The following is an 18,798-nucleotide window of genomic DNA, read 5'->3' on the forward strand; positions in this document are numbered from 1 at the left end:
CCGACCGATGGCGGGAGAACGCAGGCGGAGGTGGCTATATTCTTTAATGCCGTAGCATATTTTTCATCATTGGCAAACAAATTTCCATGGTTATCAAATTTAACTTTTGTGTTTTATAATATTTAGTCATATTTACTTTATTACTCTATATACTTTATGTTATCTGTACTTTGAACTAAATTAATGTGACATTGACATTTCACACAAGTGTATTCGATTGTCTAATTGTCAAATTTATTTACAAATTTTATTCATTGTGAAAGTTAGTCCAAAATTAATTAAATTTTAGGAAAAATATATAGACAAGATGAGTTGTTTCGACAATATGTCTATGCCGAGCTGCGTTTGGTTCGAGAGCGGTGAAAAGAGGAATATCCTTTCATCTATATTCGCAGGTTTACTGGTATGTATAGTGATGATTCATTGTGTACCTTCGTTTTTTCTAATTTAAATAACACTATAATTAGTTGTTACATTATTTGTTGCATTAAAATAATGTGCTAATTACAATATAAGGTTTTATCACTAGTGACAATGAGTTTTCTGATCTCATCTGTTTCATCGTTCTGATCTGTTTCAGATCTCAGTAGCTCTTTCTATTTTTTCCTTATGTAGCGTACATTATGAATGTGTCTTTCGTAATAGCACAAAGCACTAATATTTTTTTTTATTAACAAAATTGTTTACAAACAACAACAAAAACTGCTAACAAAATTTTGTTATACACTAATGTTACAGGAATTTTTTTTTTTTGCTAACAACATTTTATTTAGAACATTAGAATTTTTAAAACCAGTCAAGTCCACTTTTCCATAATTCCACTTTTAGGAAGACTTAGTGTTTATTATACCCATTGTGATACTGTTTGTTTACCCAAATAGTGTGGGTAAAAGAAAGGGTTAAACTTGAATATTTTTTTTTTTTGGAATTAACATTGAGGAAAACCTTAAGGAAAAGCTTGTGGTAAATTTTGTTCAAAAAGTTCACTTGGACATGACCATTCAAAAAAATTCAAAAGCCATACTAAATATTACCATGAATTATATAGTTATAAATAATAAAGCTACCAATTCAGAACATACTGTTTTGCTGAGTTTGAACCAGCTAGTAACTTGACATCTACTCATAAAAAATTATAAGTAACAAAAAGAGATAATAGAATTGTATAAATTAATAAAATTGCATAGCCCAATGGTGCAGTTTGTAGTAACCCTGCTTCCTGTAGGTTGTAGTTTCGATTCCCACCCCCAGGTCTGGGTGTTGTATATATATTTATTTATATATGTATTATTATTTATATATACATTTATTGGAAAAAAAATTGTGTAGCTATACCAGTCGCTGTTTCCTATATGTAATACAAGCATTAAGTTGCTTAATTAAGGAACAGACGACGGTGTATGTATGTTATTAATATTTATTTATTTATTATTTATATATTTTTCAGTTCTTTACTGGCTGGTGGTTCATCATTGATGCAGCATCAGTATATCCGGGAGACTTGCCAAATGCCGCTCATGTGTGTGGGGTAATGGCCACGCTGTCCCTAATCATGGTGAATTCTGTATCTAATGCTCAGGTATGTAAATCCTGGAATTCTATGTATAGTCAATTCTTGATAATTGAGAGTTTACTTATGTAGGTTTCTAAATAACAGAGATCAGGAAGAGGTCAGTCTTATTTATATCAAAATGTTAAAATTTAGTTAATAAATAAAACAATATAAATGTGTTTTAGTTTTAACATTTTGTGTACGTCTTTCTAGTTAATAATATCATCTAATATAAATTACCGTATTAGCAAAAACTTGTTAAGCATCTTTGATACATTCGAAGTTTTTTGTTGCGTTAGGTAGATTCTTCTACATGAAACTCCCTGTAATATTCAAACTAATTTACAATTTGACGTTTATCATGTATGGACAATATATTTTTCATAAAAACATTATGAGCAAATGTAGAAACTCCCTTCGTTAATGTGCAGTTTGTGTCCACTGTGGCTTAACAGTATAAAATTGACAACCTTATTGATATAATATAATAATCTGTTCTAGTCAATAATGTTGATATACATGACTAGAGACTATACTGTACATGTCTATTCTATGCCAATCATTTATATATTTATTATTTATATATCATAAGCACATCACACTCATTAAGGTTTACTGTTTTTTAACCGACTTCAAAAAAAGGAGGAGGTTACTCAATTCGACATTATATATATATTTTTTTATGTACGTTCGGGGATAACTCTGTCGTTTATGAACCGATTTTGATAATTCTTTTTTTGTTGGAAAGAAGATATCCCTAGTTTGGTACCATGATAAGGAAATCAAATTCTGATGAGGGGATCCCAGAGAAATCGAGGGAAACTTTCGAAAATCCGCATAACTTTTTACTGGGTGTACCGATTTTAATGATTTTTAATTTAATCGAAAGCCGATGTTTATCATGTGGTCACATTTAAATTTCATCGAGATCTGATTACAACTTTTGGAGTAATTTTTGATAATGCGTATTTACTTGACTGTTTTTTCGTCTACCTACGTTGTATTACTTGTCGATATAATTGAAGTCAGTTTTTCTTCGTTTGCCTACAAGCATAATTATAATGTATCCCACTTGTACCCGACTAGGAGCTTCAAAATCTTATTACAAAATCCTGTTATACTGAAATGTTTAGCAGAAAAGTCGCTTAAATTTGAGCGAGATCTAATGAATAGTTTTTAAGTTATTCTAAGTAATGCCTATTTGAAGTCAGTTTTGTGTCGGTTACTACTTCCTTTTAGTTTTTGAATTGTGTAATCTTAACAAACAGATATGATTCAGCCTCTACCATCTTACTGCTGAGCATGGGCTTTTTTCTCAATGTAGGAGAAGGATCTGAGCTTAATCTACCACGCTGATCCACTACTGGTTGCCAGATATATTCCTTACTATGAGTAACGATTGCTATCAGGTGTTTAATATCCGGTATTATCTGGTTTTCCTTAATTTTTTACTTCTGACTCCATGTTATGTTCTTTATATTTATTATTTTTTTATACTGATTGGAAATCGGGTTTAATAAAACACAAGTGTTCACAGTGAAGCCAGAGACAAGTCTGTATTTTATATTTCTTAATTATAAACCATAGACAATAATGCGGCTTACACATTACCCAACAATAACAACTGGAACCGACACCTTAACGTACTCTCCAAGGCACTGTGAGGAAACCCTCAAAGACAGCCATCCAAACCGGAAAGAAATATTTGTACAAACATAAATATCCATCCCGACCGGGAATCGAACTCGCAAACTGTTTGTACATGAGAGACGCACCACTACACCAGAACGGTTGTTAACATAGTCATACTGGACATAATATATTAATTGTGTATTTCCAGGTGCGTGGTGAGACATACACAGGTGGTTGTATGGGACCGCGTGGAGCTCGTCTCTGGCTTTTTCTCGGCTTTGTAGTGGGCTTTGCATCTCTCATTGCGGCCTGCTGGATCCTTTTTGCTAATTATGTCAACGCAGGTATAAATTTGACATTATTATATAGTGCGCTTTAGACCACACGACTGCAGTAAAACTTATTTAGCTCCATCTAACTTATATCTCCCTCTCAACTTCCGTTCGCCGCGCCCGATCACACTTCGTAACGCTCTCGTCACGCATTCAACAGCTTACTCCCCAAGCCAAGCGCGCGTAAAGAAGTTTTACATCAAAAATCGTGCACAACCTTTTCCATAAAAAATTTGGAGTTTACTTACTCATAAAAAAAAACTATATAAAAACTAACTAAACCGGCAAACTTTGATATACATTACATACACCTACACCTTTATCACCTAGCGGTATAAAAATAGCCTCCAACATATTCTTAATCATCGACTCAATCGGACACGCCATTTTGGAGGAGTTCAACAACAAATACTGTGACACAAGACTTTTATATATGCGGAGTGAAATTTTATGAATCAACGAAACAGCAGTGACGCTTTACAGTGCTATTAGCTGTAACAAAACACAGATATAGTAGCATACCATTATTTACAGTATTAATAGAAGTAGCAAGCGTCAATTTATATTTTGATGTTAGAGTTTTATTGGTTTTATTAAATACACACACACACACACACACACACACACAGTAATCATTCTTATGAAGTAAACTCCAGTCGCGTATCTGACATAAACACATTTACAATATTTCGTTATACAGTATGAGACAAAACTTTAGCAGACTACACATTTTTCATTACCAATGTAAATAGACATATTTTTTATTTTATATAAAAATGAATAAAAAAATCTTTTGTCGACAGGTAGTAACAAACACACCTGGCCAGGAGTTAGCCTCTTCATGCAAAACGCGTTCATATTCGCCGGGTCATTAGTGTTTAAATTTGGTCGCACTGAAGATGTTTGGGGTTAGAATGTATCGTGAAATAAATGTATTTTTTTTATTATTTGCATGCAACAATCAATCTCCTTTTCTCACTAAATTTGGTTTGGAAAACAAAAGACAAGTAATTTCATACAAAAATGTATAAATATGAATAAAGTGGAGTGGGTTGTTGAAAAGAAAACAAATTAAAGATATGTCAACTTTTATACTCAAAACGTTTTGATAACTACAGTATAGTAAAAAAAGTGATTATGAAAATCTTCAGGATATTCTTTGGCATTTTAAAAATACAGCCGATAAATATAAGTACTTGTCACTCTAACCAAATCTGAGGCTTTTTAAATAAGGAATAAAAATATAAGAAAAATAAAAAATAACTTAGAAAACTTAAATAAATAAATAATCTGTAATAATTGTAAGTGTACTTACGTTTGGCGCCATTTACCTCTTTTTTTTAACTAAAATCAGATAAAATTTACTCTTATATTATAAAAACATCTCTAAAAAAATATTGATTATTTTCTTTACTTTCTAAGATTACTAAGTTTTAGTTCGTGATCAATTAAATTATAAATATTACTCTTTAATAGTTAGTGTAAAATCCGAAAAAAAATTATCGAATATATTTCAATACAGAAAAATATTTAAACAAAGATTACATTGAAGTATTGTATATGAAAATAAATCTATTATAAAACAGACTGAATTAAAATAATGGGTCTATAGTATTCTGTTTAAAAATAATACAAATAATACTGTTAATTAAGCAATATATTTACATTTTAAAAATCAGATACATTGTTTTTTTAATTAAAACAATTGAATATTTATATTGAAATGTTAGAAGTTCAAAGGACATTCACCCATGTTTTAGAATATTAATTTTATTTAAATAATATTACGAATATACTATGCACTTTCAACAGGCAACACAGCATCCTAAGTCTCCTCCAAAACATGTGTCAATCTGACCTTTGAAAATTTTAACTAAATAAGTAACAAAATTGATATAATAAATTATTATCGCTTTGGTATCTTTATTATAATTAAATATAAATAAAAAATTATTGATTTAAAATTGAGTATTGTTTGATTTCTTCTATGGCACATAGTAATCGTTAAGTACTATTTTCAAAGTGATAAATAAGTTACTAGAAATGAATACATTGTATGATGTATTTATGCTCACTTAAAAATTTGAAACCTCTAAACAATAGAGCTATCTTTTAAGTTACTTTTATATAACAATATACAAAATTATGAAAATTATCGTGTTTTATTAATATGAAAAGAAAACGTTAGAAATAATTGTGGTTCTATTCAATAAAGCGATGAACTTTTCAATTTCGCAACAAAAACAAAAATATAAGAACTTACTTCTTGATCTACAATACCCTACAATCTGAGTTTATTTACTGTTGATAAATGGTCGAAAAAAAAAAGTTTATGACATAATCTAACACCGTTTTGCTATCCAGCTCTGTAATTTTAATTCTTACCTTATTAACAAGGTAAAAGTTATAAAAAATTAGTAAGTTTAGTTGCCTCCATCTAAACAAACTCTGCCATCCTGGCCGTCTGGAAGACATATTTGGTTGAGACTGCATTGGCCATTTCTGTATTGACAGATGTTGCTCTGAGCTGGGCAATCTTCTGGTGCAACAGTTACTCCATACAGCCTTCTTGATGCTGTAGCTATTGGGACTTGCCCCCTTTGTTGGGTTACACTATTGATGTACTCGATTTTCAATCTGTAATTGAAAAAAAGCATCATTCATCATCGTCATTTCCTTGTAATTCATAATTTTACATTTCACAATTTATATTACATGTACAATGACGATTCAGAACCAGATTTTAACCTTTGAATGTATTACTCATTCAATGTTTAAGAAATAAATATGTCTAATATGAAGCCACCACCAGCGATTCGGAACCTAAATTTTACTGAGAAGGCTGGAACGCCCACATATGTCAATAACTAAAGAGATATGTTTGAAACTTTTTTAGTATTTTTACTATTAAAATGACAAAATTCCTTACGTCTTCCAGTCCGTCCAGTAGAAATTGTCTCCACTGATAGCAATGCCAAATGGATATGAGCAATTGGAAACAATTGTTTCAATCTCTAAGGTATCGATGCTAACGCATTTAATGGTGTACAGCCCGGCATCGGTAAAGCAAAGACGATTTCTTGCCCAGTCGATAGCCAAGGAGTTTGGCAATTTGACCTGTGATCTGTCTAGCAACACACCTCTCTGCGAGCCATCCATGTTCGCCCATTCGATTTTAGGCCCTAGACGATTCCAGTCTGACCAGAAAATTTTACTGCGAAAACAATGATAAAGATGTTAATATTTTCACCTTTATTACTTTTAATTTATATTCTGACCATAATATGAAGTAACAATAAACATACCCTTTTCCAGGGTGAACTGCAATGCCACGAGGGTTGAAGATGCCATCCCTTTTGAATAAAACTTTTCTTACTTTAGTGTCTAGATTGGCCACCTCAATGGTTAGTTTCTTGGAATCAGTCCAGAATATGTTTCTTGCCGCCCAGTCTACAGCTAAACCTTCTGGTGACTGAATATCTGTAAAAAATATTAGAAATAATATTTCAGAACAAAGTACTTGGCTATATTTTTTTTTTAAATCTTAGTTTTTAAGTTTTTTTTTTCGATAAAAGCACTTACCGTATGATAAAAATTGTTCAAAGTTAGATCCATCATAGGAAGCACTTTTAATGGCACTGGCCCCTACATCACCCCAGTAAATTTTTCCAGTGAGACAGTCGACGTCGACACCTACTGCTATTTGATAAATGGCACTGTTAAGTGGCGTAGCAAAATCTCGTGGAGTCACTTTGAACGGCACTCGGTACACTGATGCTCCATCACTTGCGACCAAGAAGTTGCCAATTTGTCTCGGATTAAGCTCACAGTAAGATCCATTACCATTATATCCATTATTGCATTCACACTCATAACCTTCGCTAGTCTTCAAACATGAAGCGTGGACGTCGCATAGATATATGTTTGTTTTACAATTCATTTCTGGATTGCATGTATAACCATCTCCAGAAAATCCTTCACGGCATATACACTGATGCGATGCTTCGGTAGGTGTGCATATTGCGTTTGGACTGCAATCGTTTGTTACATCACAAGTTTTACCTAATGGAACACACTTAAAAATTCCTTCGCCTTCGAAACCTTCACCGCAACTGCAGTAATTGACTTGTAATGTTTCATCGTAGACGCAAGTCGCATGTTCTGCACACACGGCTCCGTTACATAATTGTGCATCTGGTATACAAGCATCGTTTTGGTCCTTAACATAGCCTTCTATACACTGGCAAACGTATTCGTTAGAATTTGGATCCGGCCTGCATTCTGCATTGTATTCGCAGTCGGAAGTGTTTGTGCAACTAAAATTAGGCCTGCAAATGTATCCATCTCCGCGATAACCATGATCACAAACACACATCATTTCTCCAGCGGCTGTATCTATACAATGGGCGTTAGGACCACATGAACAACTAGAACCCGTTCGTTCAATGCACTCATATGCATCTCCTTCGTAACCTTCAGGGCACACGCAATGACCACGTGTTTCACCCGCCTGGTATGAACAAATAGCATTTGGTGGACATTCTGTATCCGTGTTGCAGGTTACTGAAATAATAATGAAGTTGTGAAATAAGATAAAATTATATTTACATTAAAAAGAAACTATTTACTTTACTAGCACCCACCCGCTTTCGCACGGTTGCAAAACTATAAGTGTTCCTCTACTATATTATGCCTGTATTAAACATATAAACCTTCCTCAGGAATCACTCTATTTACTTAAGGAAACCGAATCAAAAGCCGTTGCGTAGTTTTAAATATCTAAGCATACAGACAGCGGGAAGCGACTTTGTTTTATACTATGTAATGATACTTACTAGCAGTGTCAGTAGTTTCGTCAGCATTGGTTTCATTTACCGGTGGTTCTTTAAAACCATTTATACGGCACAAATCATTGCCCCTTTCGTCTTTAAATCTTGAGTATCCTGGGGGACAGAAGCACTCATAATTTTCACCATATAAACAGTTGGGAAGTACAAACGTTTCATTGACTTCAGCTTCCGGCATAGGTGTAGTAGATTGTAAAGGAGCTACAGATATTTCGGAAGTCTCTGTTACATCTTTCTCGGTGGTAATTTCCTCAGTACAATATTCTCCATCACCAGTATAACCAGCGTTGCACTGGCATCTGTAACCATTAATTTCATCTGAATAACGGCAATAGGCATACGGCGAGCATCTGCTACACGTAGTTTCAATTGCTTGCCAACATCTGCGCCCATCACCAGTGAATCCTGGATTGCATAAACAAATTGGCTCTTCGGCAGGATTATCTATACATTGTGCGTTAGGATCGCATAGTTTATCTCTGCAACGTGATACTCTATTACAGCTGATGCCATTTCCTTCATAACCGTCGCGACATCTGCATTGAAAACCACCCTCGTGGTTGTAGCAATCGGCGTTGTTGTCACAATTATGAGTTGCTATAGAACATTCGTCTATATCAATACAAAGTATTGAATTGTCGTAATAAATACTTGTAAATCCAGATTGGCAAATACAGGCAAAAGAATCCCCTTGTATAACACATGTGCTATGAGGGCCACATGAATTGCGGCCCTCTATACACGGATCTTCTTGGCCTCTTGATTGAATTTTGTTACTGGAACTATATCTAACAATGTTGTCTCTGGTTTCATAAATTAAGTAGTTTTTAACAACCTTCAAAGTTAACGGTTCCATATCTTCTTGCGATGGTGGCGCATATTTACATGAATTATATGAAAATGTTTGTGATACCTTTTGCTCGTACTTTTGACCAGTATTTTTATTAGTGAATGTTCTAGATGAAGCACTATGTATTAAGCCCGGCTCTACAATTGTGTACTCCTCGTTATATTCAGAAATTTCTAATCTTGTACCAGTCAATATAGATGGAATTGTTCCTCGGATGTCGACACCAAGCGTTAGCTGATCGAAGACATCGTGCCCTTCATATTCCTGATTAATAATAACTCTATCTTTTGTATCTGGGAAGTAAATATCTGCTGTGTGGTTAAATTGTCCGCCAGTTAATTGGTAACCATTTTTACCTGAACCTAAAGGTTTAGCAAAGAGCCATCCTATTACGCCTCCAAGAACATTCAAAAGCTGTAAGCTACTTCCTAACGATGGCGGCGCTTGCGATAAAGCTGTGTACGTCCTTCCATCGGCAACCACAACATAAGCTTGAACATCTACATCATTAAGGTTAATGTTGTTGATAACACCATTTAATTTTCCATGAACTCTTAAAGGAACATCGTCCTTAATGCATGATTTGCCATTTCCATAGAATCCTTCGTTACATTGACAGCAAATACCGGCTTGGTAGTCAACGCATCTTGCTTGCAAGTGACATACGCTGGGTCCGCTCTGAGCGCAAGTTTTGGTCTCTTCCTCTACTTCAACTTCGTTTTGGTCATATTGGTCGGGGACTGCTACTGTCCCGTCTGGTGGTATGTTTCCTACACGAAAGACGTATTTTCCAGGTTCATGAGTGTTAGACCATCTGCAATTATAAAAACGAACATAATTTAAAATACTCCCTTTTAAGTTAATTATATTATTATAATCTGCATACTATTGAAAGTTAATATACACTAAATAAATCTTGTTTTACTACTTTAATGGTTCAATAAAAACATATGCAATATACCTAGTATTAATTTAATTTTAAATTTATGAATAAATTTTTTTAATTTATACATGCACAGGTTTAAAATATGCCAAATATTAATTATTATTAGGTATTAAATATTATTCATTCAATTTTACTATATTTTATTTGAACACTCAATTTGGTTTATCTTATAAAATACTTACGAGACAACATTTCTGATCTGGTGGCTACCAGAACCTCGAAGAGTGAACAGACGACCGTCCTCGGCTATAAAACCAGCTTGCGCCTTTGCATCCGGCAGACTTCCTGGCTGGGGCTCCTTCTGAATCCATTGTATTTGCCTTTCGGGATACAACATTTCAACGAAAGTCTCCGTGCCATTGCTGATAATGGCAATTTGGAAACTATTCTTACGATCCTGCCGTTGCAAGCTTGAATAAGTGACATCTAGCCAGGTAGCAATAAATACGCTCGTGGGTTTGAAGTCATAGTAATCGTGAAAGTTATTCTGCACGCTCTCTTCGGCTTTAAGCAGGACGTGGGATTCATTGGTTTCTCTATAGTACACCTCACCTGATTCTGTGGTGTCAATGTTAGAATAAAATGCTGCGATAGACGGATACGGCAGAGGGAACTCGGCGTTTAGGAAAGTTGGGATATCTGCTCTGAACGATAATACGCCATAATTGTTTACCTAAAACAGATGAAAAGATGAATGTTTCAGAGGAGAAAGAAGCGTAATTTTACATTTACATTTTTTTTTAAATTTTTTTTGTAATTTTTTTTTGTACATAAATGTGAATATGATATACCTAACCATGTTTAATTTAATCGTATCTACCTATATTTAAAAAATATAAATGTATATGTTCAGTTCCATTTTTGAAATTCATATGAATCATAACTTCCTGTTACAGAGAAATTTACTTATTAAACTAAATATGTTGTAAGTTAATTAAGTAAAGGAAGCTTTAAATTTTTTTAATCAAACCTTGGATCAAAAAGCCATAAGTTACTACCATAGGTACCTATCAAGAAAAAACACAATACAAGGGCTTGCATAAATTAGGTAACTTGTTGCTTACAAAAAGTTGACATAACGCGATTTAGTAACATGTAATACTTACAGGTCTATTTCATAATAATTATACATCATATCTTTTATGATTAGGAAGGCGTACGGTACACAAGCGTTGTTTGTGACTTGGTGATAACAGTATCAAACGTTTAGGCTACCGTGAGGTCTTGACACTTGCTTAACTATCGATAACACAACATTGTTACAAAAATTTCTAACAAGACGTAATATTTTAATTTAATTTCTCGTTTAACGTTTTACGATCATAACGAAAAGAAATAAGAAACAGTCGAGACGAGTTTAGATTTAATAATAGTATGAACATATAGTTGAATAATAAACACTTACTATAAGTTCTTACTATTAAATATATATTTTATATTTATATTTATAAAATATTACGCTTCAGTCTGTAATATCCCACTTTTATAGGCATCTTTCCCCATGTAGGAAAAGGATCAGAGCTTAATCCACCACGCTGCTCCAATGCGGGTTGGCGGATATATTCCCTACTACGAGTAACGATCGCTATCAGGTGTACATGATAAAAACCGGGACCGACGGCTTAACGTACTCTCCGAGGCACGGTGGGGAGACCCACAAGGACTGCACAAACACCCAGACCACTGCAAACACCTATGTGGCCAATACAAATGTTTGTCATGTGCGGGGATCGAACCCGCAACTGCCAGCGCAACAGTTGCGCCAACGCGGCGTCTCTTTTATTTTATTATTTATAAAATATGATAGTATTAATTATTTTAACTCATTGCGTAATTAATAAAAAATAAATAAAATGGTTACATACATACATAAAACAATTTAAAATTTAACAAAATTTAGCAAACTATATTAAGAATTGTAATTAAATTAAATGTTTTTGCCAAAAGTGCATAATATTCGCAACACTGCACTGATAATGTTTCGTAGGGCGGAAACGCACGTGGGCGGAGGATGCGACGGTCAACGACCTGTGACCTATCCCTTAAACTAAAAACTAATTCCAAAATAATATTTACGTACAGTGGATGTTTAATCAATAATGCTAGCTGTGATTGCAGTGCGGTTTCTCCAAGGCCTTCACTTTTAAATAAAAATAAATAAAATAGAATAGATATTTCGATAATTATGTTTATCGTATGTTGAGTATTAAAAGAATTTGAATTTTCCGAAAAATTACAGACGTACTTAAGATCAAGTTTATATCTTAACTCAACAGACACATGTCGTCGTTCCCAGTTATTATAATAAGTTAACGGAATAAAAGTAACAAGAGATTCTCATCAATTCTATCAATAAATCAAATAAAAACGACATTATTTAACTATATTAATTAACAAATATAATTATGTGAGAAACAAGAAATGAGTCATTAAGTGTTATTTGTTTTTTTCGTTAATTATTTATATCTATTGATTTACGTTCATTGTTCTAATTTAGTTATAATTGTTCATTGACTCGTGTTTCAATTAGAGTGATATTACGACGACCGCTTTGGTGTAATGGTACGTGTACCGTGTCGACGGCACCTAAACACCGGTTGTCAAGGGATCGATTCCCGCTTGGAGTGGATATTTGTGCTTATACAAATATTTATTTCCGATCTAGTTGTTAGTCCTTGTGAGTCTCCCCATCGTGCCTCGGAGAACACTTTAAGCTGTCGGTCCCAGTCGTTATCATGTAAATATATCCGCTAACAACAAAAAATATATATATCCGCCAACTCGGATTTAGTAGCATGGTGGATTAAGCTCTGATCCTTATGACATGGGGATAGAGTCATATGCTCAGCAGTGGGATATTACAGGCTGAAGCGTAATAATATTACTTGTTCATCATTATCATCATATACTATACACGACATATTTATATGTACAATTGTACATAATATATCCTACAAATATTTTAAATGCGAAACATAGCGACAGTGGATGTTTGTTAGTCTTCATACACGCTACTACTGAACTAATTGTAATGTGACTTAGAGCGTATATAACATAGCTGGAAATTCAGAAAAACACATACCTACCTAAACTTCTTTTTATTACGATAATCCAAGGAAATCGGAAATTAGGCAGGTGAAACACGAGAAAGACACACTTAGTGTATAATAAATCGTAAAGAGACCAATTTAACAAAATACTTACACTTTTTAACCGACTTCAAAAAAGGAGTAGTTTACTCGATTCGAACGTATATATGTATATATATTAATGTATTATTATGTATGTATATATTTATGTATTTTCGGGATAACTTGAATATGAACCGATTTTGATAATTCTTTTTTTGTTGGGAAGGAGATATCCCTAGTTTGGTACCATGATAAGGAAACCAGGATCTGATGATGGGATCCCAGAGAAATCGAGGGAAACTCGAAAATCTGCATAACTTTTTACTGGGTGTACCGATTTTGATGATTTTTTAATTCAATCGAAAGCTGATGCTTATCATGTGGTCATCTTTAAATTTTATCGAGATCTGATTACAACTTTTTGAGTAATATTTGATAACGCGTTTTACTTGACTATTTTTTCGTCTACTTACGTTGTATTACTTATCGATGTAATTGAAATCGGTATTTTTCGTTTGCGAACAAACACAGTTATCTTGTTTACGTGTATGTTTTTCAATTTGTCCAGCTGTCTGTTTGCTTGTTAGTCTGTTTGCCTATTTATTCGATTGTTTAAAATAAAATTAATAGTGATTATAAGTATCCAGTCTTCTCAAAACAAAATATATAAAAGATAATATGAAACATTTCTTAAAAACAAATATTATACGTTATGTAGAAAAAAGATATGTATAATATTTGTTTGTAAGAAATAATTTTGGTAGGTAGCGAAGAATGTTTAGGCTAACCAAACATGAAAATAACAAATGATCTAGATGATTTGAGTGTTTATTTAATGTCCAAACAGAGATATGTGTATTGAAAGCATTGAAGAGCGATCATAATATTCTTTTATTAATAATCTTTAAGGTTAAATATCACACAAACAGCTATTTGTATTTTATTCCGCATTAATTAGGTGATATTTTTAGATATTGTCAAAAATACGCCATAATTTATTTTAAAAATGTTATTGTTTTATTATTAAAAGAATTTTGATTCTTGGTATAATGTCTTTCAGAGTGCCAATACAGTACAAATTATTTCGCCAATGTCACGAATTATATTTCCTATACACGTGTCTGCGTTTATTCGACTGCTGACAAAAACTTATTTTATATATATACAGGTTTACTTGTAATATGTCACAACCCCCGAACCCTCCCAGAGGGCTCCCATTCTTCCTTCGCGGCCGGCTTGCCTAAGTGCCCGGCCCCTCTCACCGGTGACGCTGTAAAGGCCGCTAGGGCCAACAGCACTCCACAATTCGAAAAAAAAAAAAAAAAAATGTCACAATCCCTTTAAGGGGTTGTCAGGAGAGGTATGAGCAGTCACAAAAAAAATTTTTTACAAATCCATGTTCACCTATTCAAATTTTTTTTTAATTATTATTGGTGAAAACCCCCCCGAATCTATCACTTAAAAGGGCATTAAAAAGAAATTAACTGACGAATATTCGTAAAATCTTCATAGAATGATAAACAATATTCTAAATAATAATAAATAACAACAAACATAACGATAACTTATTGAATTTTCAACCCTTGACTCACCAAAGTTAAAAAGAGGAAAATAATTAATGTCTTTGTTTTACAAACTTATGACGTACTGAAAAAAAAATCTATGAACGTGTATTTGCGTAGTATTTTAAAAATATCTACACTTCCGAAGCTATCCAACGAGCTACAACAACCATAGTCAAACTCAAAACTAAAGTCTCAAAATCAAATAAATTGCAAGCAAAGAAGAATAAATAAAAAATAAATATTATAATTTTTAACTATCTTTATTTACATAACCGTGTTCAGTGGAAGATGATTCATGTGGTCACGATCCTCAGCAGTAAACGACGAAGAAGAAGACTTACACGATGTTATTTCAATTCATTTTCAATGTGGGACCCTTCATTACAAATACAAAGGCGCATTCTTTTCCTTAAAGTGCTTTTAAAGACACTTGTTCGTAAAGTTTGCCTGATTTGTTTAGCAGCATTAATAATGCGAGTTTTCAATATTTCAATGTTCGGAACAGGTGACACATCATACACTATACCCTTCGTGTGACCCCAAACGTAATAGTCCATAGGAGTGAGGTCTGGACTCCTCGCTGGCCATGGTATAGACCCCCCTCGGCCGATCCAGCGATCGGGAAACGCCAGATCTAACCAGCGACGTTTTTGCTACATTTTTAATTAATGCTACATTATTATTAGTCGTAGCCTTAGCTTATACCTTTAGTCAGTGTGGTTACGGCATTAAGAATATAGTCACCCCCTCTCTTCCCGTGGGTGTCGTACGAGGCGACTAAGGGATAACACAGTTACACTACCACCTTGGAACTTAAAAAGCCGACCGATGACGGGATAACCATCCAACTGCTGGCTTTGAAATACACAGGCTGAAGACGGGCAGCAGCGTCTTCGGTGCAACAAAACCAGCCCTGCGGTCACCAACTCGCCTGTCCGACGTGGTGACTATGGGCAAAACACACGAGTTCACGCCATTTTGGCGCGAACTTGTGGAGGCCTATGTCCAGCGGTGGACTGTATTAGGCTGAAGTGATGATGATGATGATGAAACTTATACCTGTAGGACTTAAAGCCTATTTCACGAGTTGTGGATAATTCTGTTCGCATATATTATTCTTAATTTGTAGTTTATCAATTGAAGGTAATCAGGTCCTAATATCTGTCAAAGTCTATTTGTAACTTATTTGCAGGATAAACTTTATCCGAAACGGGTGAAACTGGCCCTTGGCCCTCCGTAATGAATGTGCTATCTAGTACTAACAGCAATTTTAATTTTAACAGAAGCTATATGCTTACTCATATGTTAGAATTTTTCGAATTCATTTCAATTTTATCATATTCTCATACTATTATTACAGCAAAAGATTATTACAATGTCATTACACTCGGAGTTGGCAGAAATAAGTTTTGCATTCAACGCCTCCGTTCGTTCTCTTTCTGTCTCATGTAAATATATGACTTTTTATTTTTGACGACATTCAAACCACTTCTGACGAAAATATTTGACAGTTTAAAAAAACACGCAACGAAATGTTGCATTTTTATATTTACCACAAGCCATGTAAACAATTTTTAATGACTATCTTAAAATAATTTTAGTTCTATAAATATTGATTGATACTTAGTATCAAATATTGATGAGTACTTTCTTTGTATTTAAATATGCATAATCTTATTAGCAATTATAAAATTATGAACAAATAAAATATGCTAACAATATAAATATCGATTGTAATAGGGACCGTATGCCTCGTCAGCGCAACCACGACAACTATTACAAGAATGTCCGACTAAGAACAAGATATTATTATTTGATCAAGGGTTTTTCTTTTATTTTCTTTAACAGGCGACTAATGACATGATATTCATAAAAGAAAATAAGTTGCATTCTTCATTTATAGTTTTGGCTTACAAGACGAAACTTAGATTCAAAAAATAAATTATTTTATTATTCCAATTACAATTGAACGATTACACATAAAATATTTATAAACTAAAACGCACAAAGCAATATATAAAAAGTTTATACACTAAATTAACTATCTTGCAAATCTTTTTAATTTATAATTGTGTTTGCTCGCAAACGAAAATAAAACGACATCAATTACCTCTACAAGTAATACAACGTAAGTAGACAAAAATAATTGTGTTGGCTCGCAAACGAAAAAAAAACGACTTCAATTACATCGGAAAGTAATACAACGTAAGTAGACGAAAAACTAGTCAATTAACTACGCGCTATTAAAAAATACTTAAAAAGTAGTCATCAGATCTCGATCAAATTTAAGTGGGACTACAAGATAAGTATCAGCTAAAGCTACAATAAGAATCATCAAAATCGGTATACCCAGTAAAAAGTTATGCGGTATAACACAACGTAGGTCGACGAAAAAATAGTCAAGCAAATACGGCTTATTAGATAAAATTCAAAAAGCGTTTGTAAGATCTCAATTAAATTTTAATGAGACTACATGACACGCACCACCTTTCGATTTAAAAAAATAATCATCGAAATCGGTTCACCTAGTAAAAAGTTCTGAGGTAACATACATAAAAAAAAATCTAGTCTCTTTAAAAACGAGTGTGAATTAGACCACACGACTGAAGTAAAACTTACGCAATGAACCTCCTCTCTCTCTTTGTATCTTCACTTACTTATATCTCCCTCTCAACTTCCGTTCGCCTCACCCGATCACACTTTATGTAACGCTCTCGTCACGCATTCACCAGCTTACTTAAGTTAAGCGTTCGTAAAGAAGTTATATCTACTTCAAAAATACAATCGAATTGAGAACCTCCTTCTTTTTTGGAATTCGGTTAAAAAAAGGAATCGCAATATAACTGAGTAATAGTCGTATACTTTTAAAATTACTCAACTCATAAAAACACCATAAGTGATATCTGTGCACAAAATTAAGCTTCTGCTGAATCCAATATCAGGAGGTAATTTTCAAAAGTGGTCATCAAAAATAAATTTTGAAACAGAATTTTTAGATGCTTCCACTGAAGACTGATCGAAGAGACCAATTTAATTTTGTTTTCAAAGTAAATTATAATTTAATTTTAAGTCTCTTGCTTTTTTAAAAAATACAAAACTCATTACGATCGATTATATTTCAATTACTTTCAAATATTGTTGTAGGCGAAATTGTGAAAAGTTTAATCTTTCATCAATTTAATCTTAACCAATTGCTGTAGTAAATAGTTAACAAAATAATAAATGAAGGTACTTACGAAAATACTTTCATACGTCTCTCCGTAGAAAACAATGGGTACGCTCAGCCCTATTTCTGGTGAGGATACTTCAGCACCACGAGGTAGCCGCTGATCCACCCCATGGCCGTAAGGATAGAACTGGTCACGCGTTATCGCGGACACGCTCGCGGCTAACAGTAACACCAACCCGCCTGTCCACATCGCGATCTTACACTGAACTAGCGAGACTTGAAACGGGCTGGGTGTATTTTGTTTTGTTTTTGGGAACGATAAAGCTTTGGTTTTGTTTTCTAATCGTTAATGATTTTATAGTGAAAATGACTTTCCTTCAATTCTAGTGCGTAAACAGCTAATGATAGTTCATCAAATTTTTTGGTTCTTTTAGCGAGGTGTAATTTAATAAACACATAAATACCTAATGTAAAAATATTATGTTTTAAATTATTCATACGTGAAATAAAGAGATCGTCAATTCAGTATAAATAAAAATAATAACAAATATATAGGTAAAATCTCGCAATGTTAAAATTTAAAGGTTGCTTTAAAAGCTGTTATCAAATATTAAATTTCATTCCATCAATAACTATCAACTAGTTGTGGTTGCCAGTAAATGGCTAAGCTTTCATACTGTGTGAGAGTATATACCTGTATTGTTTTGTATTTTTTTATGTATCACCTGTTGGCGATCCTTTATAATAAATAAATATTCAAGATTATATGAAAGA

At 33.4% G+C, this 18,798-nt stretch overlaps 2 protein-coding genes across 2 annotated transcripts; one reads left to right on the forward strand and one right to left on the reverse strand.

The window, feature by feature from the left end:
* Positions 1 to 193: 193 nt before the first annotated feature.
* LOC123655907 (transmembrane protein 50A) lies at positions 194 to 5,668 on the forward strand. The gene is made up of 4 exons (XM_045591651.1): positions 194 to 403; positions 1,448 to 1,579; positions 3,393 to 3,528; positions 4,320 to 5,668. The coding sequence occupies exons 1-4, from the start codon at positions 308 to 310 to the stop codon at positions 4,427 to 4,429; spliced, it is 474 nt and encodes a 157-aa protein (XP_045447607.1). The 5' UTR covers positions 194 to 307; the 3' UTR covers positions 4,430 to 5,668.
* A 773-nt stretch (positions 5,669 to 6,441) lies between these two features.
* On the reverse strand, positions 6,442 to 18,274 carry LOC123655904 (nidogen-like). The gene is made up of 6 exons (XM_045591649.1): positions 18,092 to 18,274; positions 10,342 to 10,832; positions 8,352 to 10,027; positions 7,099 to 8,079; positions 6,822 to 6,996; positions 6,442 to 6,730 (listed from the first exon to the last, which is right to left on the reverse strand). The coding sequence occupies exons 1-6, from the start codon at positions 18,272 to 18,274 to the stop codon at positions 6,442 to 6,444; spliced, it is 3,795 nt and encodes a 1,264-aa protein (XP_045447605.1).
* Positions 18,275 to 18,798: the final 524 nt, after the last annotated feature.

Source organism: Melitaea cinxia, chromosome 8 (assembly GCF_905220565.1).
Source record: "Melitaea cinxia chromosome 8, ilMelCinx1.1, whole genome shotgun sequence".
Taxonomy (NCBI): Eukaryota; Metazoa; Arthropoda; class Insecta; order Lepidoptera; family Nymphalidae; genus Melitaea; species Melitaea cinxia.

Excerpts from the sequence above, each read along its gene's own strand:
- LOC123655907 (XM_045591651.1), top strand. The coding sequence starts at position 308 with ATGAGTTGTTTCGACAATATGTCTATGCCGAGCTGCGTTTGGTTCGAG. Across the intron at positions 404-1,447 it reads CTATATTCGCAGGTTTACTG|TTCTTTACTGGCTGGTGGTT; the intron begins GTATGTATAGTG and ends TATATTTTTCAG. Across the intron at positions 1,580-3,392 it reads ATTCTGTATCTAATGCTCAG|GTGCGTGGTGAGACATACAC; the intron begins GTATGTAAATCC and ends GTGTATTTCCAG.
- LOC123655904 (XM_045591649.1), bottom strand. The coding sequence starts at position 18,274 with ATGTGGACAGGCGGGTTGGTGTTACTGTTAGCCGCGAGCGTGTCCGCG. Across the intron at positions 6,997-7,098 it reads TGAACAATTTTTATCATACG|ATATTCAGTCACCAGAAGGT; the intron begins GTAAGTGCTTTT and ends TATTTTTTACAG. Across the intron at positions 6,731-6,821 it reads GCAGTTCACCCTGGAAAAGG|TAAAATTTTCTGGTCAGACT; the intron begins GTATGTTTATTG and ends TTGTTTTCGCAG.